Genomic DNA, 26,321 nt, shown 5'->3' with positions numbered 1-26,321 from the left:
TGTTATGGAATTCAGATACAACGAAGGTACCACAAACACCCAGACCCGAGACAATGTAGAAATGTTAATTTTTACATTGACCCGACCGGGGATCGAACCCGGGACCTCAGAGCTAGCGACACCTTGAAACCGGTGCGTACGCCACTCGACCACGGTATATTGGCCTAACCTCTATGTAAATTCGGGTCTTGAATGTTTGAGCCTTTTATAAATTGTAACAAAACCCCTCAAATAATACGGATCATTTCCCATAGAAGTAAGAATGACTTGTAGTTCAATACCAAAGTGTTAGAAATAGTTACAACCGGCTACATACATCAACTTTTCGGTAAGATAAAGAGCGCTTAAGCAGGTCTGATGTAGCCCACTGCAATTGTCCAGTCAAACCCAGACAATTTTTCAAGTTACGTTTAGGATATACTTAAGTCTAATATTTGTATGTCCAGGGCCGATGGAGCCAGCGATGCCTCGTCGCAAGAAGTACCCGGGGGTGGCGTACAAGACGAACGAGCTGTTCGACCCCGCGCCTGCTGACGACATCCGGCCGCAGCAGACCTCGGCTTTCGACAGGGCCAGGGTAAGACCTTTACACTTACAGCTTAAAGTAACTTCAGTAAACAACAATACAAGTGGTTCCTGCGTTATCACCTTAGTCTATTTTAAACGGCTCATGGGATCTTACTACATCACCTTAGATCACCTTTGACTGGACCAGGAAGCAGTGCCCACTTCATTATCCTTAATTATTTCAGCTTGGTTTCAAATGTTTTATTTGAGATTTCGATCAAATTTTAGTTCACTTTTCCCTTGCAAATAAAATTAGTTCAAAACCAAGCTTGGACTGGAAAAATATATTTTATTGTCAACTCGCTAATCTCTTCCGCAAAATATATTCTTCTCCAATACCCACAAAATGTGTTTAACCTACTCTACTTGTTACCAGAGCGCGCAGAGGAATGACGCGGACCGCGCCGGGCGGCGCAGCAAGTCGGAGGGCCCGCGCCAGCCGAGGTGGACTGACACCGTCGAGCCAAAGGTAATGATTATATCATATCTTATCTTGTTATTCCGAATAGTTCACCACATAAGAAAGCAAGGGACGTTGGCTTATCCATAATTCAGTATCACACCTTAGGTATTTCATTCTCTGTATTTTGGCGGCCTGCCTTTTAATGCAATACCTACTATTGCAGTCGTACAAGCCAGACCTCAATTTTGGTGGTGATGGTTAATTTTAATAAGCTCTTAATGAGATATTCGGCTTTAATATTCGAAGAAGTAGAATGCAAATGAACGCTTACTCCTAAAACGTGTTCAAATTTAAACAAGTTCCAATTAAAAAACAGCAAACCTCCACAAAAACGAACTAACCAAACATTGCATTTTTTAAAACTACGATGACATCATTGTAGGGTCAGCAAAAAAACAATTTGTACTAAATACAATAATTTTGTAATGGTAAACAAAGCACAGCACTTCTCTGCTGAAAACTTTGTGAGGGCCTCCATCTCCTAAGGTAATTTTATTTCGTATTTGTGGGTGTTTTCCGTCTGTAAAAAAGAACTAGATTAAGATTTCGTTACGTTTTTACGGACGTAAGTTTATTGGTGGATGACAAATAAATTTGGGAACCCACAATTTTTATTTCCTTTTGTCTAATTGTACGGAACTCCCCATGTCGCGTGTTCGACTCGCACTTGACTGATTTCTTTTGTTGCCGACCATACACTGAATAAATATTTCAATGTTTACAAATACCGCTACAATCTAATCTGGAAGAGTTGCGCATGTTTGCATAATATGATGGCTATCTTTAGAAAGTAAAATTCGTTGCTATTATGTGTTCGATAAACAACAGACGAATTATATTATAAGCAGTCTGGAATTTGGAATATACCTAAATAGCTTTATATAAAACAATTATTCTACGGGCCTGCAATTGTCCCAGTGCTAGGAATTGCATCTTTTCGTATAGAAGATGATGTGTTCGCTATTCCTGATTCCACTCCTCCAAGCGACATTTTCCCTCACCTCTTGTCATTGGATGTCTTAAAAAGAAGTAGTTTGTCCTTGATAAAAAAAAACAAAAGTAGCCCGCATAGGTACGTACACATGCATATTACAAGCTCTATAAGTCTGCTATAAAAGATTTTTCTATTTCTTCAGAGTAAACTACAGGAAACTGCAAGGCGTAAATATCCGGTAGCATTTTCCACTCTACCAGATAAAATAACTTTAGTATGAACATTTAAAGGAAATGTACAATCGTAAATAGGGATATCTTAGATTATATTTTAGTATTAAAATTTTTTTTCATACGAATATAGCTACTTAAAAATGCTCATTATTGCAACACTTGCAATAATTCTGTAGACCACTACTTATGACTAGATACTAAAATACAAATAATAACAACTGAGTTAAATCTCTGGAAACTGAACTGCGGGTTTCAGGTGGTTAATCAGAACACGGATCAATACAAACATTATGATTACTTTTGCGTGTCGAAGCAATTTATCAATTCACTTGATATTAGACGATTTTTTTATTTACCAGTTACTTAGCTACAGATCAAAATTATCAGCCTTCTGGAAGCAGAGAACTAGAGTAGGGAAAATAATTTCAAAAAGTTGTTCACGAGAAAGATATAGTCAGAAACGTTCATGACATCATTCATTGTATAGATTTATTTAAGGACGTCTATAAAACCACGTCAGAAGAATAGGGTTGTTGTAAAAGTTGCACCAGGTTTTACAACAAGTATTCGAGAAGACGAGGAAAAATAGACTCTCATTGAAGAATACCCTGTAAGCTAGTTGACATCACCAGCAGAGTAGCGGATATTAAATAGAACTGGGCAGATGGTGAATGAAGCGAAATTATAAATGAATGGTGGACAAGGCAAAATCTCGGTAGAACGAGGATGAATTGGGCAGACAAATACATGGGATTCCGATACCGAATAGGATGGATTCAAGAACAAAGCATAGGAATACACATTAATAAGGGGAGGCCTATGTCCAGCAGCGTTTTATTTACGACTGATGATAAGGCATTAAAACACAATCATTTCAGTCATTGCAGCGTACAGTTGAACCTTTGACCCAACCCCAAAACACACCAATACATAAAATGATAGTATACGTATCGATTGACCTCAAACAACCAAAAATACCGCGGCCTTCCAAAGTTAATTAACTAAGTGGGATTTAATATGCATGGCGCGAGCTGTGACTACGCATCACTATGGCATTTCATTACCTAGACCGACAGGTGGAAGCCAGCAAATTGAGATGAAACTGTTTTCTGGTTTAGGTGGATTTAATTGTAGCAGGTGTAAATTGATTTCATGACTAAAGGGTGTCGTAATAAGGTCGTAAATTAAATAATTTAATGGCAGTTATGGCGCATACCCTTTAGTTCGAAAGTTACAGGTCACCAAGTCAAATATATTGTGCGTTACTTGTCGCGGGTTTCAGTATCGCCGCGTAGAAAAAGCATTTGTGACATCCACGAATGATTTTTCTAAATCTGCTCAATCCTTCGTGCGGGAATCGTCTAAGAATACAAAATTCAATATTTAGCTTCACTTCAGCCCATTATTAGGCACATGTCTTTGCCTTACTTCAAGGTTATAACACTATAGACATACACTAAGCATTCACGGCCATGCAATATAATTTCTTCATAACTCGTTATCTTATCACAACTATCTCATGCAGTATGCAATCACAGTTGACAAGTGGTCGTCACGATGACTAGAAGGATGTATCCTAATCTTCGTAACTACCATCAGGTGCGTTTAAATGGAATATTTTAACCCCCAACGCAAAAAGAGAGGTGTAATTCTGTATGTCTTTATATTAGTCCGTCTTCTGTCTGCTTGTGACTTCATAGATACCGAAAGAATTGTGCAATTTCAGCAATTTAGTCACGTTTTAAAACATTTCCTTTTCTCACTTGTTTGTGTGTCTTTCCGGTTGGATTTTTGCAGCTCAATTTTAAGGGACTCCTAAATAAGCTAGCAGGCTGAAATTTTTGAAGAGTAGCTTCATCTCTACAAACACAACTTTAAAAACGACTGGACTTTTGATAAAATTTGAATGGGATTTAAAAAACGTGGGATTTTAGATGTTTTTAATCTACTATTTTTGCTTTTATTTGTCCGATGTGAACAAATTATCTAACTATTTGACCGGGACACTCAATGTCGCAAGTAAGACTCAAACTTGCCCTGTTCTAAATCAAAGCCAGTCTATAATGAATGCACCAATAAGTGCTACATCTGGGCGTACTTTGGGCCAGTATTCTGTGCCAAAATTGACTTTACCGGAACGAACGACGAAGAACTGTATTGGGTGCCAAATCCGGTATGGATGATAAGTTTATGGTAATTGCTAATGGGCTGCTAAATCATCTATGTACAACGGTGCCCGAATTTGGATATTTGCAACAATGGTTGAGTAAATTTTAGCCATATGGTGTGACCTAATGGTGGCCCTGACTGCTATAACTTACAGGTCGTGGGTTTGATTTTCGCCCGGTACAAATGTTTGTGTGATGAACTCGGTTATTTATTATGATTAATGTATCTATAATATGTATGTATTTAGAAATATTTAAGTATGTTTTGTCAGTTGTCTATTACTCATAACACAAGATTTGCTGAGCTGCTTGAGCAAAGATAGATTTGTGTGAAGTTATAAAAAAAATCTTAACAACCTAGCAACAGTCTCGTAAAACAAAATGGCGTGAACATTAATTATTGAGTAATTAATTCATCAATGAAACTCTGTGGCGTAAAGATTCTAATCATTTATCATCGATCAACATGCTACTGAAGTATTCTTAATTAAAACGGTAACTAATAAGTAATTACGTATCTTTTTATATCTTTATAGTATACTTTTTATTTAAAGTAGAAATTTGAGTATATAATAATATAATATTGCACAACTTTGTCACAACCTCATCTAGTCTGAAACTAAGCACAGCTTGAGAGATTTGTACTAGACAACTGATATACATACTAATATTTTACTAAAATACAGAACAAAAGACCGTGCTCATCACAAAAACATTTGTCCTGGCTAGGAATCGAACCAACAACAGGCCAGTCAATGTATAAGTTGTTACATTAAACTTTATACTTATAGTGATAATTAGAACCCTTTCGTATTTCATTGGTCGCGAGTAAGTTCGACTCACTCGCCCACCGCAGCGTCAGTTCGTGATTAAGGACTCCGGATGGGTCTGAAACTAGTCGGGCGATCATCGAAACCACTCCTTAACAACTATGTGTAAATCTCTGTCCTCTGCAATTAAAAATTATTGACTCGTCTTGTAATTTATTAAATATATCCTGCGCTTTCTTTATTTGAGTATTTTCGGTTTTCATGGATATGGAAATAAAATAATGGCTAATATGGCTATATTACGTACTGATTACTTGTCTTTGTTAGCGTAGCGTAAGCAGCTTTTGTAGCAATCGGTCTAATGATTAAACCACTCACGTTAAGTTTACACAATCTACTAGTTGCCTATATTTACGATTACCGGATAATTGTGTATTACAATTCCATTTAAGATTGCACGTGGCACTTCTAAACTATTCGATATTATTGTCATGTCTCCATTCTTATGACCCTCTATAGCAATGAATAAAAATACAAAAACATCAAGCAGAAAATCCAAAAATGATACAACTCCGTATACAAAATAATCCATGATCCAACCTTTGAAAGCACCATAACAATATCCAATACTAATCATTCAACCTCACCCACTTCCAGGCTACAACAGCGTTGGGAGACGTGATAGCAGCCAAGGAACCAGAAGTGGTGAGCACGGAGTACCGGAACCAGTTCGCGTGGCCCAAGGACACCACCGACTCCGTGCCCCGGAAGAGCATCTCCATGGGAGCCCTGAAGAAGGCGGCCGTGGCTGAAGGTACGTTGGCAATAACTCGCAGCACAATGGGTGCATAGAAAACCATTATTTATGAGACCAGTTTCCCATGAAATATTTGGGCATCATTGTAATTTTCCAGACGCTGGCGATGGTTCGTCTTCAAAATAGAAATTTGAAGTATTTGGTATTAAAATGAATTCTAAATAGACTGAATAATTGTTATTTGTTTGGCTTGAAGATAAGGGATAAACCATCTTATCTGATTTCCATTAGCCTCTCCAGAGAGGCTCGTGGCTAAGCTACAACTGCACAAGTGGATCTTGATACGGTCAGTCAGTGGGTGGATGACAGTCTATGTCATAACGAGTTCCTCTATGAAGGCAGGTTAAATTGGCACGGCGTTACGGGTAGTCAGAAGCTAAAAAGTCTAACCAGTCTAAAGGGTATCGCATTGCCAGGTAACTGGGTTGAGGAAGACGGATAGGTAGACGATGATGATTAGCCTCTCGACGTCCACTGTCCTTCATATCCCAAGATGGTTATTCCTCATTAAAGATGCAAATGTATTTTAGGTGAAGTCAACTGGGGTACTTCATTGTAATAGGAATGTTCGCAGGGTATGAAAAGCTTATAATATTTTCATTTACTTGGTTTATAAAATCGGATCTCCGTATTTTGTTCAATATTATTTTACTCATGCCAAGGAATGCAGCAGATGCTAGGTGTAAGAGGCTATCTGTCCTATATTCTATTTGAAAAAGTTACTTAAACCTAGACAGAAAACAATATACAGGGCACTATTTTAAAGCATTTTTCATTTAATTTCCCTACGAATGTACTTCAGAAATCTAGTTCTAAACGATCAAATTAAACACATCAAAAGCAGTAGAACTTACATCAACTGCCGTACCATTATGAACAAAACCTCAACTAATTTCAGCCGAAACCAGAACTTCAGACGAACGTACTCATATCTACGTCATAGTCAAAACTTGCGCCGAGCAAGAGACTGCGAGCGCATTGTCAGTTAAACTTTATAATTCAGACTTTTAGGGTTGGCACAGCGTACTGTTTTATAGTATTTCTAAATATGTGTAAAAAATGGTTTAGTTGAAGAATCTGATTCCGAAATTTGCTGTGTATTTCTTAGGTAGAAAGTAGGTAACCACTTTTAGGGTTAAACATGGTTTTCAACTTGGGTGGTCGGATCTTGCAATTGTTTTTCGCCATTTCACCCACTGGACCTTTCACGGTCTCCTCAGTGCTCTTACTGTGGAAAGAAACGATGCAAGAAACTTCCCAGCAGCACGCTTTCGAAACATGACGTGGTTACTAACAACGCATAAATAAGGCATATCTTTGCATGAAAACTCTTAAGTATTCCACAAAAATGAGCAACTTTAAACTAATTTTAACATCAAATATACAACACAAACTGCAGAAAAGTAAACACAGTCGAAAACTCATTAAAAATGTTTGACGCGGCAACCCTACGTCCTCCTGAGTTATTCAAATAAGTCCAACAACTCGCAGCACAATGGGTGTATGGAAATCCATTATATATAAGACCAGTTTCCCATGAAATATTTGGAGATTATTCAAATTTCCCAGACGCTAGCAACGGTTGGTCTATAAATAAATAGCAATATGAAGTATTTGGTATTTAAACGAATGCTAAATAGACTGAATAATTGTTCTTTGTTTGGCTTGAAGATAAGGGTTAAACGACCTTATCTGATTTCCATTAGGGGTATTTAGATATTGCGTGGCAGTGATATTTAAATTGAGATCTAGTTATTGGGTTGAAAGTGTTCTAATAAGGTGACATAATATAATAAGATATTTTCTTTCAACATAATGCCCTGTTGTAGTTTTCTCAAAATACAAATATCAGCGCCCTCTATTAGCAGTTATGTACAACATTATTCTTCTATTATCTATGCATTATAATAAACTACACAGTCTTGTTATGCATTAGAAGAGAGCACGTTGTTTTATTTCAAATATCAATAATAAATTATTAACATGCCTTATCCCAAATTATATTAGCTATTTTAGAAAGGTACCTATTGATATTATATCAATCACAAATTAATGCTTGTGATTTTATTAACACCCCCTATAATAGTCTTTTAAAGTTCTAGTCTAGTACAGAGTTCGATTCCCACCCAGGGAAAATGTTAATATTCGTGAGCACGATCATTTGTTCAGAGTCTGAGTGTAATTTATCTCTATTATGTATTTATTTTATTTAAAAATGTATAAGTATATTTATCAGTTGTCTAGTACCCATAATATGAGCTTTGCTTAGTTTGAGACTAGATGGCGTTGTGTCAAAGTTGACGAATATTATTACCATCTATTAAATCAGCTATTTTAAAACAAACTCACTAACGAAAAATCACCCGTAAAACACATCATTACACACATTTAAAGATACTTAATTCTAACATTTAAAACTGACACTATGTCTCCAATTCTCATTACGCCGTGAAATCGTCAGACAAAAACTCGTGAACAGTTTTTCTCTAACTTAGAATGGGAATCAATGTCAAAGACCTGACAATGGAGGTCTTGCGACATTTAAAAAGAAATTGCATTAACGAGGTCGCGTGAGATTTAGTTACCGACAAAACCTGGGTACAACTTGTGAAGGTAGAAAGGAAATACATAGAGTATGTTATTTTATTGGAAGACCGTTTGAATTTTTTGCTTAAAGAGTTAACTAATCATCGTGTTACAGGCCAATTTTATTGAGGAATTTGTCTTTCTAGTTTTGTTTTCAATTGGATTTGCAATTACGGTTTATAAAACAATGAAAAAAGTCATCTCAGTCTAAAATTATAAAGATAATTATTTGATGTCATTTAAATTGCTGGTTTTCTGACAAGTAATCCAATATACAAATAAAACCAAATTTAATGTGAGTCTTGCTTTGTCTATCATCATTAAAGAAAAAATAAACCTATTAAATATCGAAAGATCTGCAACAACAAAATTTAAACTGCTATCTGATGAATATAACAATCATATCTTAATTTATGTGTACGCAATAAAACAAAAATTCTAAATACTGATTATTCTGCCAAATGTCTTCCAGGGTTAGTTGAAGCGGAGCCGCTGATGAACCACGTGGATGGAGACCACGACGACCACAAGCGGTACATCGAGGACTACCTCTGGAACGGGCAGAAGCCAGGAGTGCAGAGGTTGGTCATGGAACAGCTGATCCCACTTGTATAGATGGGGCTACTTGTAAAGATTGGTTGGTTTATCTCGAGAAAGTTATAATTTTTAAGCAAAGATGTAAAAACTCCTTGGAATTTTTAGTTCTTATATGAATTTTATGGATATGTTATGGATTTTGATATCTTTGCTTTGCTATCGAAGATAAACTAATGTATTAATTTATATAGTAGCCCTAAAAACATTGTCTAACAACATTAAAAATATTTTAACAAAATTTGCACAAACAAGTTTTGTAGAAATATTTTCTTACCAGCTTAAGCTTTTCACATCCCCATAATATTAAAGCTTCCATATCTTCTAGTCTTATAGATTGTTTCATATTTTCTTATTAATCTTTCATATAAGCATGCTAACACTGAACAGTGAAATTCATGATTCAGAAACAGTCTGTAACCATATTGTTAATAAAAACTTCATTGCCACAAAATGCTTCGCTTACGCTAAAGCAGCAGCTTCTTAGCGAACTGTATCATCAATAAAACTAATTAAATCAATGAGTTTAGTTACAACCACATCTTCGCCGAAAACATTGGAAACACCAAATTCAAAATTACACACATCCACAAAGAATATTTCGAAAAATCCGTGAGAATCCGGACTTTACACTTCACACACTTTTTTTATGTAAACTACATTTTCTTGTACATATGTATTATGAATCAAATAATCTCGAAACTTTTTCAGGTGAAGATTAAAAAAAGAACTTAGAATATTTTATTTTTCTACAATTGCTATAGCTTTCAAATTTCTATGTGTTTAGCTTTGTGTAACTAACCTGGCTTTGGAGGAAACTTTTTGGTACTAACACTACGCTTGGAATGGGCTAATTAGATTGTAATTATTTCTGTACCTAACACAACAATGAACGTACCACATTTCAGAGAAATCATTTTGAAAGGAATAATAAAGAACATTTAACCCAATTAACTCAAACATCTGTTACCTTTTTTAATTCCTTTATTAATTTAACAAAAGCATGTTCTTTTCACAAAGCCCAACAAGCGAATGTGAACAAATTACTTTGTGAACGCGAGCCGACACAAAAGGTTTCCTTCACGCCGTGTTCTGCCCCCAATTCTTTACTCAAAGCCTTTCAAAGCAGAACAAAGTCTAAATTTCGTTTTTGATATTTGCTTAACATAACTCCTCACGGTGACGGTGTCTAGGCCGAGTAGATTTAGTTCAACAACAACTAACATTTAGTTCGGAATGACAGCTAGATTTTTTGATTCCTCAATGTGTCCTGCACTTTTGTCGATGTGAACGTTCATTGATAATGTTTTACTTAGAACCTGTATGTCGATGTATCACCACACTTAAACACTGGAGTTAGTTTGTGAGGGGCACAGGGCGGCAGCCCGCACTCTGTCGGTCCTTCTAGATTCTTCTAGGTTTCGACATCCTAACCTCACCATTGCGAGCTTGACAATTATTTGAAGCATGTCTGTACTACTAACCCGGCTCGGCGCGAGTCGTTTCTGTTGCCACATCATCATCACAGACAACAAACACCAGGCGTCTAAGACTTAAATGGAATTTTCCAGAAAATCGACGTTCCGTAACGCGCTTTCGGCCCTCATATCCAACGGGGAGGATCGTTCCAAAGATAATAGGAAACGTTACAAAAGCGAGTACAAAAAGAAATTTAGACCGTTCTCTCAATACGTGTACGAGGCGTCTAAAGGGACATTTACGAAATGCAGGGGGAAAGGGAAGTCGAATGAGGAGGCGAGCGAGAGGATGCTGGGGGATGCGGGGCAGGGGGTCGCGGGGGCGAGTACGGGGGCAGGGGGGGCCGCGGGGGCAGTAGAGGCGGGGGAGGACAGCGCCAACACGCTGCGGGCGGCCGGCCTGCAGCCGCTCGGCCTGGCCCAGGGCGACTCCTGGTACCGCGAGGTGCTGGACCTCCGCAAGCGCGCCGGCGAGTACAAGGTCTGCGGCCATTACATACTACTGACAACTCTGAGAGTAGGCCCCGACAAACAAAACAACCTCCGTCTTGGAAAACGAATTGAAAGAACAGAGTACAGAGAAGTTTTACATCGGAATGGTATCTGTGGTTTGGATTTCTGACGAGTTAAACGTACGTACACACTAACACCAACTGTTATTGAAGATCTCACGGGCATACTTGTTTATCTTGATTTGTAAAAAATGCCAAAACAATTTAGAATTTCTCTGTTCTACGTTCCAAAAAAATGTCTGTAAAAAAAACAATGATCTAAAAACTAAAATCCCCGAAGCTAGGCAGGTCAAAACCTCAGAACCCATGAATCCAACACTCATATGTATCAAACGCTTGACCATGATCATGCTTGGTATTCAATATTGGCAATATTTCGACAGTACCGCGGCTGGGGGACTGAAATGGCGCCAGAACACATCACACAGCTTTACAATAAGCAGATCGAACTCTGGTACCAAGTGTCCCGACGATCCTCGCTGTCGGCATTATCACTAGCTTCCACCAATCACAAGTAAGTGATGCACTAAGCGACATTGGCTTGTACGGCTCGAACGACACTTGAAGTCACTAAATCATTTTATAAGAACGCGAATTTACGAATGAGAGCACTAATGGTGACATAAATTTATAGGACCGAGTTATTTTGTTGATGGTTGTAGATACTTAAAACTTAGGGATAATGATTTAACAATTAGAGGAATCAAAATGATAAAGATTTAATTCGTGATAATTTCGTAGACGACAGAACAGTGATATAGCTTTTTCTAGACGAGAAAATTAATGTAGATGAACTTGACTGGTCCAAAGTGTTCATAGCGTAGCGTCATGATGTGTATAGATGATGGAAACCAACATCCATAATCTCCTACTAATCATAACGTTACTTTTATGAGTGCTTTGTCGAAATCGCTCCTGTTACAAGCTCTGTAGGAACCTTAAGTTAAAATACCATGGCTACATGTAACGAATTGGTCCAGAACACAGCTTCAATTACGATTCAAGATCTTCAAGCCGAATAAATCAATCCGCTTTTATATAATCATATTATAAGTATATTTAGTGGCAATAAGGCTGATGCAAATCAACGAATGGCTTAAATGGCGAGAGGACGCCACGGTAACCATGCTATCGACTGTAGAGTAGATATCATCAGCCTATTTAGATTCGTAGAGAGGTAAGTGAGGATGAAGACGAACGTCTGGTCCTCTAGCCAAGATGAAATATCTGCAATCGTTATACATCAATAGAAAACGCTTGAATGTATGAAGATGACGGATCAAATTCACGTAACTTGATAATACAAAATGTCATAGCCTTACATTTGGTCGTAATTTAATGACGTTGACGATTGTAGAAATTACACTTTGATGAAGGGGCTGGATGGGTAAGTCAAGGTGTCTTCAAGAACTTCAAAGAATATTTGGTATAGGACGACGGAGGCTATAAAGCATGGTAATTTGATCTTGTCTTTTGAATGGTGTTTTCTAAAGCTGTCGAGCTATTTAAGATAAAAAACCTTGCTTCCGAGTTTATAGCACAACGTAAGAGGAAACAAGGCGAAGGTAGATTTTAGAGTTAATAAGCTCTGGTGAGACATCTGTGTTTCTAAATACATGATGAAAACTACATGCCACGTGCTCTCAAGGTCTACCGGACCGCCAAAAACGGCTTTTTATATTATAAGCAACTAGATATAAGACAATAGTGATATGATGGATGGTGATGAATACATAGTTTGAGTAGTGGTCTTACAAGTTTTCCCTTCGCAGGGCACTGCCTCGCGACGAGAAGGATGGAAAGGAATCGAAGGGGCATTCTCCGAAGAAGTTCAGGTCGTTCCGGTCGGCGCCTCACCAGTCGATCCATGCCAAGCTGCAGGAGACCAAGGCACTGGAGAGGTCTCCTCACAAGACCTCGCCACAGAAGCAGAGGAAGAAGCTGCAAGGACACAGCTTCGATGAAGGTGCTACTCAGGATGGTCAGTATTTATAAAGGAAATAAACGTTTTAAGTGTATGATTATGTAACTCCATACATATAGATTTTGAGAATCTAATTATTAAACCTAAAAAGTACAAACAGACTTATTCAAAATAATACGAAAAATTTTTGAAGTTCTGTTTTGGTTTTTAATTCATACCTTTTAAAAAAGTATCTGATCTATCACCTGTAAGTATAAATACACCACTACATTCCCTCCTCAAAAAGAAAATTTCTTTAGCTATTATTTTAAATTGTTAACCATAATCTACCCAAAATTCGCATCCAGGAGCGAAGTCGGGCGACAACGCAGCATTCAGGTCTCCCCGGCGGCGGCCGCGCTCGGCCGACCCCGCGCCCGCCGCCGCGCACGTCAAGCTGCTCGCCAACGGGCACGAGCCGCATCCCGCGCCCATCAAGCCCACGGGTGAGTGAGACAGTAGATGTAGACACTGTTGTTAATGCTGATGATACTTCTTGGTTTCCTTTTTTGAGGTACTGGGGGATAGGATTTTGAGGTAATCCGACCGAAAGCAATAAATGGTTGGAGTGGTAAAACTTTGAAGGGGATACTCGTTTTCTGGGACAGTCTAATTATGGTGTCTCAGATACCCGGAAAAATAGAATAGTTTTTGAGGTAGGTCGACCGAAAGAACTAAAAAGTCGGAGAAACTTTTAAAGGGGATGAACGTTTTCCGGGACTTTCTACGTTGGTTAATACTTATGGTAATATTAACCGATGTCTTTGGTAGAATTGTGGCTTGTATAAGGCCAAGGAGTTGGGAGTTGAGAACTAAAATACACAATTTACCTCATGGAAGGTTAAATTGTAGCGTAACTCCAGTACTGGAAGTTAGTCGAAATTTGGCTTTTCCAAAACGACAACTAAGACAGACATAAGTTAAATCCAAAGACAGAAATTTTTAATACTTATAGTCGGGCAAGATGAAGTATGAGAATTTTGGTTGATACGATGGCAAACATCGTATAACTTGACTTTATCACCAATTGCCCGAGTTATGAACTAATATTCTACTGAGACTTTAAATCTCAAAGGTAGAGTCTTTTAACACTAAATAAATATAGCAGTTAAATATAACAAATAGCAGTTCAGCTAGATTCTTTGCCAGTCTTAGATTATTTTCTCTGTAGTGGAAACCTTCTTTAATCTCCTAGATTTTGTGTCTAGACTTCTAGATTTAAGCTAATTGATGTGTACTAATGATTGTTGTATTCCTGCCTGATGCCTGTCCCTTGTCCTATGTGGCTAAATATACCATGAGAATATGGCTCTATCTAGTAAAACTACAATATTGCATGGAGAAATTTTAAAACCGACTCTAAAATAAAAAACTTATTTTTGTGGGATAACCTCTTTTATCAACCTCTTTTATTTGTTAAACTAAATTATTTCTTTCTTAAAAAAAGCTCCTTATTAGTGATCGCTTTTCAAATAGTTTAAAACCTGACATAAAAGAGCCAATTCTCAATAGCCAAAAAAGTAGAAAAAAAACTTTCTTCTGTAGGTTTGCCGTTGAGTAGAGGGAGTAGTAATAGAGTTAGGTCGACATCAAGAGGGGGACGGTCGCCGTCGGCGCCAAGCAAAACAGGGGCTACAGGGGCTACAGGGGCCACAGGGGCTACAATACCTAACGGGGCTCCAGGCAGGGGCCGCCGCAGTCGGAGCGTATCCAAAGTCGGCATAAAGTTGGGTGCGTAAATACAGGTGACAGTTAAGTTGCGTCGACGCTCTATGTTCATAACTGATGCTTATTAAATAGCCCGTGAGCTTGTGTCTTGTGACTTGTCTTTACGATTGGCGTTTGGTTTGGCCTACTGTGGCTTTAGAAATTGATGTTTTGTTGGTTTTGCTGTCTCTTGTCTGAGTATTTTGTTTCTTGGTTTTGCTTTTTTTATTGAAGTGTTCTTTAATAAGAGATAGCAAGAGCGTTTTTTTCTGTTTTAAACATAGTCCTGTTTCTTTAAGAGTAATCAGGGTTTGTCTTTCGGTGGCCTGGCCTTTATTTTAAGGTTCTTTTGGTAAAGGCTAAGCCATCTAGAAAGGAGACTAACAGAGCTGTCATTTCAATAAAATGGCGGTTACATAAAATTAAATCATAATACTGATTGCAAAAAAAAACTGCATCTGCCTTGTCCGAAGGCGTTTTAATAAAGGTGATTTTTTTAACTAATCAGTGCCAAACAGGACTACGTTTTAAGCACCAAAATTTAAAATTTAAGGCTTCTGTGAGCTTTGAATATTGATCTCGGTTAGTGCGTCTACGCAACCTCTGGTCACTAAACGCATTGGCACCGACTGGGAATGGCTTGACACGTCACCAGGTGTGAATGTATGTCTGTAATGTCCGTGTGAACACCTTGCACAAACACTCGTAGAGGAAAAAACAATTAGATGTCAAAAAAACACAACTTAGATAAAAAAAACAACTGTCTAAATTTTTGTCTTGGGGAAAATGTGCTCGTATTAAAATAACTCAAGCGAATAGGGCACAGGTAATACTGCATTATGCCAATTAACCTTCAGTCTAGCCTTTCCCAAACTGTGTTTGATTTGTCCATCAGTTTCGTGGGTTACAATAAAAATAGAGTATTTTATATTGAACGCCTGCCAATTTTGTCTCCGCAACGATCATTTAAATACTGGGCGATACAGCAACTCGTTGTAAAACAGGTTTGAAAGAATTTTAGGAGGGTAACTAATAGTGACACTGAGTTATACTTTCTTAAAATATTAAGTAATTATAGGGAATTAGGAGCAATTTAGTATTAAGTCTTGTCTATTGTGTTTTAGATGTTTTTCAATAGTGTTATTTTTTTGAAAAAATATAATTTGCATGCAATGTGTTATAGTAAAAGCAAACTTTTCTTCTGAATGTTTTTAGTGTAGTTTATACCCGACCTTATCTTATGAACAACCTATTTATGTATGTTTATAACAAAAAAGAAATACCATAGATGAGTATAAAAAACATGGCGGACTTCCTTTTATTTATTTGTTGATTTTGAATTACAATAAAATATTTTATTATTTAATAACTTAGGAATATCTTTAATAAAATGGTACATATATATTTTATATCTACTCAAATTAAATTAGGTACCCATACCTGCACAGGATCTTCTACGAAAACCCTAAAGCACTATGTGGTCATAGCAAGAACATAGTTATCTATAGGTATAAAATCAAACTATAATATAAGTATTTTATAAATAAGTCTTTATGTAGTTAGGTAGCAACCTTATCCGAACATTCCTGTCCAAATAACCAACACCTACCATCACCCTTTTAAAACAAAACAACTGCAATCGTGGAAGGGAGACGCCGATCTACATCAAGTATCGCTCTCTCGCTCCCACAACACTACACTGTCTTGTTTTACCAGGTGATGGTAGATTATCACGTATCTTTGCTCCCAACACTATTATAAAATATTGTAAGATACTAAACTAGGTTTATCACAGCAATGTATGTTAGGCACTTGATTTGCAATCTAGTGGTATGTATCGTTACAGTAATCAAATAAGTAAGTTCAAAAAAAGTATTTAAATTTTTCAGTCCGATGCTTCTAGCTTTAAGAATATTATAATTTTGTACATGAATAGAAGCTTTAAATGTGGAATGTTGTATTTTTACTTATTACCCTTTTAAATTAATGAAAAAGTTTATCGAAAAATTTACTTGAGTTGACATCACTATCTGTCAAAAAGTTGTCACAAGATGGCTGACGTGAAATGCTTTTAAAAGCTTGTGTGGCTATAAAGCATGGTAATTTGATCTTGTCTTTTGAATGGTGTTTTCTAAAGCTGTCGAGCTATTTAATATAAAAAACCTTGCTTCTGAGTTTAAAATTGTTTAACCAAAGTCGTTTACTAAACTAAAGTAGGTACTTAGGTTTAATTTTAGGTTAAGCCGTAATGCTTTTCTAACCTAAAAATCTTACTGACAGATGTCGTCTATCCAAACGTTTTATACTAAAACGGTAGCTTATTTTAAAAGTAAAAAATACTGTAACGGTACACATCATTGGACATGACCTTTGTCTATGAGAAATTGAAAAATGTCTCACGTTTTCAGACGACGAGTTTTCATCGCACCGCAGCGCTTCGGTCGCGAAGGATCATTTCTTCGATGACTCCCCAGTGGTCAAGTCGCCCCCTGAACCGACCAGGGTCAAATCCCCTGAGCAAATGAACATGAGGTCTCCCGACCCTGTCAACTGGACGGTGCCCCTCGACACAGGGAAGACCTTCACGGTCACCCAGAATGTGAAAAGCGGTGAGTGTAGGACTCTACTCAGATTGGGCGGGAAGTGTAGCTAGATTTTTAGGATAAGTATGTAGAACTGATTTTACGAATGAGATTTGTTCTAAGTAAACCCTAATGTTAAAGTTATATGGAAAATGATAGGTTTTTTTTGGGTACGGTATCACTGTCATTAATTATGCCATTCTTTATTTCTTTTTTGTAGATGTAAGTCAAAACTTATGAATATTAAGTATTTTAATCATAATGTAAGTTTAAATACTAATATTGATTTATTTCGTAAAATTAGTTCTACAATTTTCTATGTACAAAGGAGTATCTTTTTCTCTGTAGGTAACTTTATTACATACCTACTCATGGTGATGGTGTTGCCATGTAAAATATTACACTTTTCGAAACTATCAATCTTTTGCGAATGAGATACTCTTCGAATGAACAGTATTCTAAACATAAATCTAAGATCATTGACTTGTTAAAATAACGTAGGTAAGACTAGGAAATAATTTTGACTATCGATTGTAAGCCATCACACTGTCATGTCACAACACTGGTAGAAAAGAGGAATCATGTCATTCAAGCATTTGGTAAAGTGTGACCACCCTAGTTCGGACCAAGTAGAGCTTGCAACACTGACACAGATGAACACAATAAAATCATGTGCATCGATAAGAGATTTATAGAGGATAACACTCATTAAAGGTCTGACCATTGAACATTTCACATCTTTTGTTAATACACAACAAATGTTTTATTTAATTGCAGTTCTAATTCCACAGACTTTGAAAGAGAAAAAAAACTTAACTGTCGAAATCATACAATCATTTAAAAAGTTAAAACTGTCACTGTCATATTCTGTGGACATAGAACGTAACGTTAGTTCACTCCATCCGACCATACAACTCGCTCACCATTTCAGATGAGAGCATTAAGCGCCCTAGCTCTGAGTTTAAGGGTGGCTCCGTAGCCGAAGAAGCCTCCGTGAAGCCGGCAGGTACGACGAACACCGCCACCGCCTAGACCATCGGCCATACACGTTTTAATGAGTGTGACAGACGATGGGACAGTGAACTCTATACCTAACGAATAGAGTTCACTATCACATAAGCACGACACACGAATGACACCAGAAAAAAATATATAATCTGTTTTATATTATATCTATTGAATAGTTCATGATTAAATTGTGTTACTCCAATAATTGAGATGCTTTTATTTATTTTGACCGTACTCCGCTGAGGCGTCTACCACGTATGTATTCACTTGTCTGTGTGTGTGTCTGTTTCGATGTTTGCGTACACTGTCACTGTATGGCACCTGAATTCTTATTGTTTTCCCCATGCCATTATAATCGTTCACTTTTGCATGCTGCCTGTCTTTGGGAAACTCTCGGTGTACCGCTTCCATTCCATGAGAGTAGTATTTGTTTCATTATAGCCTATCAGTTAAACCGTTTTCAGAGCTAGTATATTAGGTAATAGGTATTTTATTTGATCTACATAGTGAAGCATAAACCATAAAGTTTGCGTTGAATATTTTTGATAACAGAATAGTTTGCATGTCTTCTTCGTAAATAGAGGAATTAATCGAAATGTTTATTAGAGTAAATAGATCAATATTTCGCATGATATCCTGTCAGGGTACTCAAGATTAAAGGGTAGCATGTTTAAGTGAAAAAAAGCCTTAATAAACTTAAAAGTTAGTTGAGATACTTGTTTTAATACCTACTGTTTAGGTATTGCTGTCCCTTAAGGAAAAGTAGGTAAGTAACGAATAGCGCTGAAGTATTTGTTGAGCACCCTACAATGACAGGCTAGGAGGTATCTCGACCTGTGATCTTTCATTATCCTTACTTTTTCTGCCCCTAATACTTGCCTCTATGCCTCTGTGCTTCTTAATACTTGTGTATTATACTGTGATTGTAATCTGAAAAGTAAATGTTGGAAATTAAAAGGGCCATGAAAGATATCTTGTATGTGCTTTATTGATGTATATTGGGAGTTTCAAAATATCCTTTAAATGAAACTGAAGAAAAAATTTACAAACTTTTGCAACTCTCATTTTTTTTTTATTAGAGGAACAAAAAACTCATATCGACAATAACTTTTCCAGAAATCGCTCCAATCCATCATCAGCAAATGTCGCCAATACGTTCGCTGAAAAAGAGCGAGTCCCCAACGAGCCTGAGCAAGCGCACAGACAAGACTCCCACGACCCCCATCAGCTTGACCCCCATCGACGAAACCAAAGCCTTAGATATGAACAAAGTCAATGGAATTAACGGCGTGAATGGTGTTAACGGTGTGAACGGCGTGAACGGCGTTAATAGCAATGATATTACGCCTGAAACTCCTACTGAGGAGCCGCTTAAGGAGAAGGAGGTCATTAAAAAGTCGACTGAGGCTACTCAGATAGCCCCCGGTGTGGTCGACACTAACGTGGTGAATGAGAGCCCGACTGGCGGGCTGACCGCGTCCGAGATACTGGACAGGGCCCGCACGAGGTTCGACAAGTTCTGGGGAAAGAAGGAAGAGGACAACGTCTAGTTGTTAACCTCTTAGTTTCACTTTCACTCAAAATTGTGACAGTGTTCAAACAAAATTGAAAATTTAGAACTCATAATTCGATGACAAATTCTTGATGAAAAAAGTTCAGTGTTTTCCGAAAATTTTGTTAAGCTGTCACAATTTCCAGTCGGTAAAGTCGAAAGTTCAATAAAAGTAGGGAAAAAATTAAAAGCTGTGTTTAAATCTGAAAAAATATGAAAAAAAGCTTCGCTTTATAACGACGACTGTATTATTATGTATTTACTATTATTTAATATTTTATTATCATTAAATCACTGTCTATTAAATAGGAGTGTGGTGGCTTGTGATAGTAGTAACGATGATGAATAGTTATTAATTAATGTATTTATTTATTATGAAAAATCATTTAATTTATTATATCTACGTATGACCGATTTTCGATCTAAATACTTTTAGAATAAGACCCAAAATAATCTTGTTGAATCTTATGAAACTCGGTACACTTTCTTTCCATTTGCTGTCTTGTTTTACTTGATGTATTTTAATGAAATTGTTAATGTGTAGGTAAATATTAATTAACGTTAAATTTAAAACATATAATTATTCCTGAGATTATTTGATAAATATGTATGGTTTCTACAGCTTGTCATGCGAAAATTAGCCCCAATGTCTGAGACCTGAAGAGTACATATTACTTTTGCTTTAATTATAATTAAACATTCCAAACCAAATAATTTACATCCTATGTAAAAAAATACGTTCAAAAATAAAATAGGAATATTTTGTCAAGTACACTACAATTAATGACATTTCAGAAAAGGAATGCAATTAATGTGATTTCTTAATAAAATAAATTATCAAAGGCAGTAAAGTATACATAACATAATTGAAAGCCGTCCAATGTAGTGTTTATTGGCAAATACTAAATTTAGTTGCCATTGCAGTTTTCGAATTAGAAGTTTCGAACGCATCTTGACTTCAGCCAATCAAATTGCTTGTCATAAATGTCATTCGACTTAGGCGGGAAACTATATAATTAAATAAAAGCTAGTTGAATATTACTAAACAAATTATATAAAATGGAAATATCGCGAAAGTCCTGTCGTCTTTGTTTATCGGAGACTGAATTCAACGTATCTTTATATGGTAATTATGGCAGAAGAACAAACATAGTAGACAAAGTATTAGTTTGTCTGAAACTAGTAATCGAAGAGAGCGACTATTTGAACACAATTTGCTACAGATGCGCCGATAACGTCGAAAGGTATTACGATTTTGTTATGTTTATAAAGAAATCACAAACGAAAATGGTCGAACCGAAGCGAACAATGGAAAATTCAGTTAATCGTCGACTGATCGCGTCATACGTCAGAGAGCAAGTGTATGACGCCGACTATACGTTCTCGTTCCTCGATATGCCTAACAACGAGGAGAAGCAGGAGCCAGGGGCATCTAGTCCGTTCTTTTCATATTTTTCGCCACCAAATATGTTGGTGAAGCGCGCTAGCGAGGAGCCGGTGTGGAAAACACCTAAGCCGCGTAGGGAGGATCTCGACAAGCGTGAGTTGAGACGGGAGGACAAGGTGAAGAGACAATACGGGCCCGAGAGGCCGCGCCACCACTCCAGAGACTTGTTTGATTCCCAATCGCAAGATGTAGATGAGTCGGAACTAAAACCTTTAGACTGGAAACTGACACCAGATGAGAATATCATGAAACGGGTCAGGGATAAATGTTTTGGTCGGTCTGATTTTTAGTTTATTGTGTTTTGACCTATATTACACTTAATTATATATGTGGTAAGGTAGATATTTAATTGAGCGTCATATTCTTATTGTAATACTTTCATTTAGAAGCCTTTATTATATATAGGTTTAATACAGAACAAATTCCAATTGTATGACTTCATATTGTGTCATAACTATTTTTACATTAAAAATATGATATTGACAGTGGGAAGTCACAACTTTAATTACATATTGGCAAGCATTCTTATGGATTTTCCATAGAAATAACTTAAAAGTTAAAATATGAAATTTGTCTTTATATGTAATATTTATTTGTTTCAAAAATTACTATGAATTGTTTAAAAGTGAATGAATAATTATTTAAAGAGTTTAGTGTAACCGAAAAATAAACAAGTTAACTATTAATGAAATGGTTAAAACCAAGATTAAAATTAAATATAACTTTTTACCATCTACGCTTAACATAAAATTTAACTTGTCTATTTCACGTCACTACTACAGCAATTCTGCATCTTATTTTACTAAGAATTTTCTTTTTAATTTAAATGTTTTAAAAAACAAAGTGTAATATAGGATAGAGTTATTTGCAATTCAATTGTTGTTTGTTATATTAATTTATTAGATATTTTTGACATAAATACTTTTAAAATAAAGTTTATATTTTATTTAATATTGATTTCAGTGGACACCGTAGAGACAGGGTACTTAGAACTCTTGATTTTGATTAATGGACTTGTTGTTTGTGACTTCTAAAAATATTGCTTGGGCTGACTGTAACTAAATTTCTTTGAAAGCTGTAAAAAATAATTAAAAGCAAAGAATAAGCTTTTTATTATGATTATAAAGCTTAAGTGTGGACAGCCTATAAAAATGATGGCTTTACTTTTACATTTCATCAGACCTAAATTTCATTTTATTTTTCTTTAGTTCTCTTATCAACTCAGTCTAAGCAATTTTAAATTTATTTAATCTTCTCATTGAAAGGAACAAGGCCACGAAATGTCAGGAACTGCCCACTGATTTGCTAGCTCATACAAAAATGTATGGATTTGTATGTAATAGGAATTATTGAGACAAGCATTGTTTTGTAAGACATGTAATCAATTGTGTAGAATGTTTATAAAGTATATTTTTAATTTAGTTCCTATCGAAGTCCATTCGCATCCTTCCATGTAATAAAATAGTTTGTTCAGAAATGTTATTTTTTAAAGCTTTGTTCTCCTAAGTTTATGGTCAGGAACTTTAAAGGTGATTAATCATTAATATGTATCTACAAATAGCTACAAATTGCATTTATGTCTTACTTCATATACACTTGGTTGTCCAATGATGTGCATATGATGAAATATATTCAATACTGATTCAAAAAGCCAATTCTGATGACCTACCCCCAAAGTAGGCATTTAATATGATAAATGTATCAGTGTGTAGTGGAAGTGAGACAACATACTACACAGGCTGTAGCGCCGTCTCCTTCTGCATGCAATACTTATTTTTGAGAGGTGGTGGAAGTTGGTGCCACCTGAGCAAAGGTACTTTACTATTTTGACATTAACAAGAAATACTGAAAACTAAAGCCTTTTCCTGACCATAAATGAGGGTAATCATCAATTTTACTGTAATCTAGATCTATGTACCATAAGTATATGTAATAATGGTCTGATAATCCTAGATTGTTTTTGTTATAGATGTTTATTTAAGAATCCAATGGTATTACTAACTTATGAGCAAGCCTATTGATTCAACATTATTTTATACTAGATTGCCTGAGAAAGTTGAATGACTACGGTATAGGGATATAATAATGTTATATCAAAGAGGTTTGCTTATTAAAGATTTTAAGATCCCAATGTTTGTATCATGAACTCTCAAAAAAGGCCTATAGCCGTTGTGTAAGAAAGACGCACTCATTAGAATTGAGTTAGGCATCTCACACAATTTTTATAGTCCTGATTTAAGAGATTATGGTTATAGACCAGGTCACTTGTTTTGAATTCAATGTTGTTTAGTAACTCACGTTGTTTTTATGTAAGTTCCTATAGTCTATTGTTTTCGCACAAATGTTCAGTTTTTCTGTGGTGAATGTAAGAGCCCTGCCCAGTAAGAGTTTAGTAATAATACTCCCTCAATAGCAGATAATAATTACAAAATTTTTAGCTTTGCTACGGGTTTATAATAGCGTGTGTTAATTTTCAGTTGTTAACATCAAATGGACACCTAAATAAAATATTGAAAATGATTTGGTTTTTTATTTTGTAAGTATTCCTTCACTGCCCTACACAGAAAGCAAAAAGTTTTAAATACGCTATGATACAGAACTTAGTCAAGACATCTCAATTAAAGAGGAGGATCAAAATCAAAAGGTTTTTTTTAAAGTATAAGCCGTTTTCCAGGCACTTTAAAACAACAATACTCCCTTCTAGATGCACGGTTCCAAAATTATTGCAATTGTTAGTCGATCCAGTCACGGGAATCCAGCTTCCATAAATACAAAAAAAAAGAAAGTAAATGAGGTAGTTCAGAAAAGAAACAATTATTTAAGAACAGTTAATCCATGACTTTATTTCATTATCCATTCAATTCATACATAATCGTTACACTAGAGAAAATATTTCCTCGTTCACTATATGTAGATATTTCTCGTTATTTATAAATCACATTTAACATTTTAAACGCTAGTTTAATTAAACTATTACTGAAGTACAATTTATTTTGTATGGCAGACTACACGATACACGAAGATTAAAATATTAAACAATATTGTTAAGGGCTCGGCACACCAGCGGCAGATCCACTCGTGTGTCGCGGCCCTATTTGAACACGCTCATTATATCAGCTAAAGTACTTGAGCGAGCTCAATTACAGAGAAATACGTAAATTGCTTTCATATAATTAAAATTAAAATTAATGATTAGCGATAAAACGTATTTTTAATAAGTAATCCTGGTCCCGAAAGCAATGTATACATACGCTCGAAAACAATCTACAAAAATTCATTGTAACATTTGGTCGCCATTAAAATATAGTAGCCATATTTGATCATAGAGCGCGAAAACATTATAATGGGTAATTATATTTCCACCCTGTGTTACCATGCACAAAAAACTAATTTACTTAATATACAAATAATTAACCAATGAGTATTAAAGTAATGTATTTTTGCCATAACGTAATAGTATTAAAACAATAGTTAGACGTATCTTGCAGTTACGTATCTACAAAGTATTCCTTACCATATGCATTTAAAAGTGATAAATGGATGTTTCGAATAAAAACCGTGAACATTTACGACATAACTGTAATATTTTTCTCAACGAAATTAACGATTAATATTAATAATGTCGTGTTAACAAAACCATTTCTACATTAGCATTATATGTTGGCTGTATTCGACATTTATTAAAAATATAAAAAGACCACTTATTCAATCTTGCAAACGTGCAAGGAACAGACAAGTACTCAATTTATAAAAATTAAAAAGTCACTGCAGAGAACTCTTTCTGAAGATTAAAAATTGATTTGAAGCTTTTAATTGTTGATTAGTTCTCTATTGCTTTTATTGCTAAAATTATGAGAAAAACTTAAAGTATTGACAATGGCATGTAAATGTCACTTTTCATTGAGATATCTAGCAAACATAACATTTTATTAAGGAAGACGTATGGAGACCTCCTTTGTGTTAAAACGATTTAAATATTAGTTATTTGATTACTGTTCTTACTCAGTTTGTAACATTTCCTCTTTAACAATAGTAATTATTTGCAACTAGTTATAAATTAATGAAAATGAACAATTTTGATAGCCTAAAGAGATAGCAACATATTTTAATAATAACCTCCATATAAATATAAATATTAATAACCTCCTTAGTGCAGTTACAGAAAAATATGTGACATAAAGGTTACACTGAAAAAATATAATTTTAAATGTATATTTTCAAACAACACTATTTTTAATACAACTTGCAAATTTAAACCGAAATGGGTCTTTATGCATTATAAGTAAAAAAAAAGGTTACACAAAACGTAAATGTTACAATCTGAGCAATTAATTAAAAGTCAGAGAGGCTCCTCATATGGCACTGATAATAACTTACTGGAATGTTATATAACATTGTAAATACCATCTCCATCCAACCCGGGTTGGTAGTAGGTTGCATGTTGCTACCCGGGTACAGCGGATAGATAGATATACCTCTGTTATTAAGTTAAAGAGTTAATGAATAATAAGATACGAATATTGATAAAAACACGAAAACAATCTCTTGTCTTTGTGGTATACACATATAAACTTAATGATACGTATTGATAGTTATTACTTATTCGCGGGGGATTAATTAAAAACATACAAATCTCATGTAAAAAGACAGCCTGCCTCAGAACAAGCACTCGTGGATCACACAAATACTTGTCCTACGCGGAGATCGAACCCTCAACCACTCGGCTATCCGATTTAATTTAATGAATTTAAGTATATTGAAACGGGACTGTTAGGGTAATCTTTAAAAGTCAGTTCTTTTACAATTTATTAACACAGAATTACTCATATAATATAGAAGTGACAGTTCTAGTCACGTGACGTGGAAATACGTGCACTTACATAAGTGATTTTTATCAATATAAACGCGTGTAGAGACATAAATTGAAACCTTTTTACAAA

At 35.8% G+C, this 26,321-nt stretch overlaps 1 protein-coding gene across 4 annotated transcripts; it reads left to right on the top strand.

The window, feature by feature from the left end:
- Positions 1-415: 415 nt before the first annotated feature.
- LOC113498082 lies at positions 416-23,901 on the top strand. 4 transcript variants are annotated; one of them, XM_026877994.1, is made up of 12 exons: positions 416-577; positions 944-1,036; positions 5,793-5,949; positions 9,011-9,119; positions 10,863-11,091; positions 11,506-11,636; positions 12,895-13,103; positions 13,394-13,531; positions 14,631-14,816; positions 17,201-17,401; positions 18,306-18,380; positions 19,499-23,901. In XM_026877994.1, the coding sequence occupies exons 1-12, from the start codon at positions 452-454 to the stop codon at positions 19,930-19,932; spliced, it is 2,088 nt and encodes a 695-aa protein (XP_026733795.1). In that variant the 5' UTR covers positions 416-451; the 3' UTR covers positions 19,933-23,901. The 4 variants fall into 4 exon arrangements, with proteins under 4 accessions (XP_026733795.1, XP_026733794.1, XP_026733798.1 ...); XM_026877993.1 differs by having other exon boundaries at positions 10,704-11,091; XM_026877997.1 differs by lacking the exon at positions 14,631-14,816 and having other exon boundaries at positions 10,704-11,091.
- Positions 23,902-26,321: the final 2,420 nt, after the last annotated feature.

This window comes from Trichoplusia ni, chromosome 10, assembly GCF_003590095.1.
Source record: "Trichoplusia ni isolate ovarian cell line Hi5 chromosome 10, tn1, whole genome shotgun sequence".
In the NCBI taxonomy this organism is placed as follows: domain Eukaryota; kingdom Metazoa; phylum Arthropoda; class Insecta; order Lepidoptera; family Noctuidae; genus Trichoplusia; species Trichoplusia ni.
Note: the sequence above shows the minus strand (reverse complement) of the source record. Positions and strands in the feature narration are given on the sequence as shown.

Bases quoted from the DNA above. Each gene is read 5' to 3' on its own strand.
- LOC113498082 (XM_026877993.1), top strand. From the start codon at position 452: ATGGAGCCAGCGATGCCTCGTCGCAAGAAGTACCCGGGGGTGGCGTAC. The intron at 17,402-18,305 runs GTGAGTGTAGGA...TCACCATTTCAG, and splicing joins CACCCAGAATGTGAAAAGCG to ATGAGAGCATTAAGCGCCCT. The intron at 18,381-19,498 runs GTACGACGAACA...TAACTTTTCCAG, and splicing joins AGCCTCCGTGAAGCCGGCAG to AAATCGCTCCAATCCATCAT.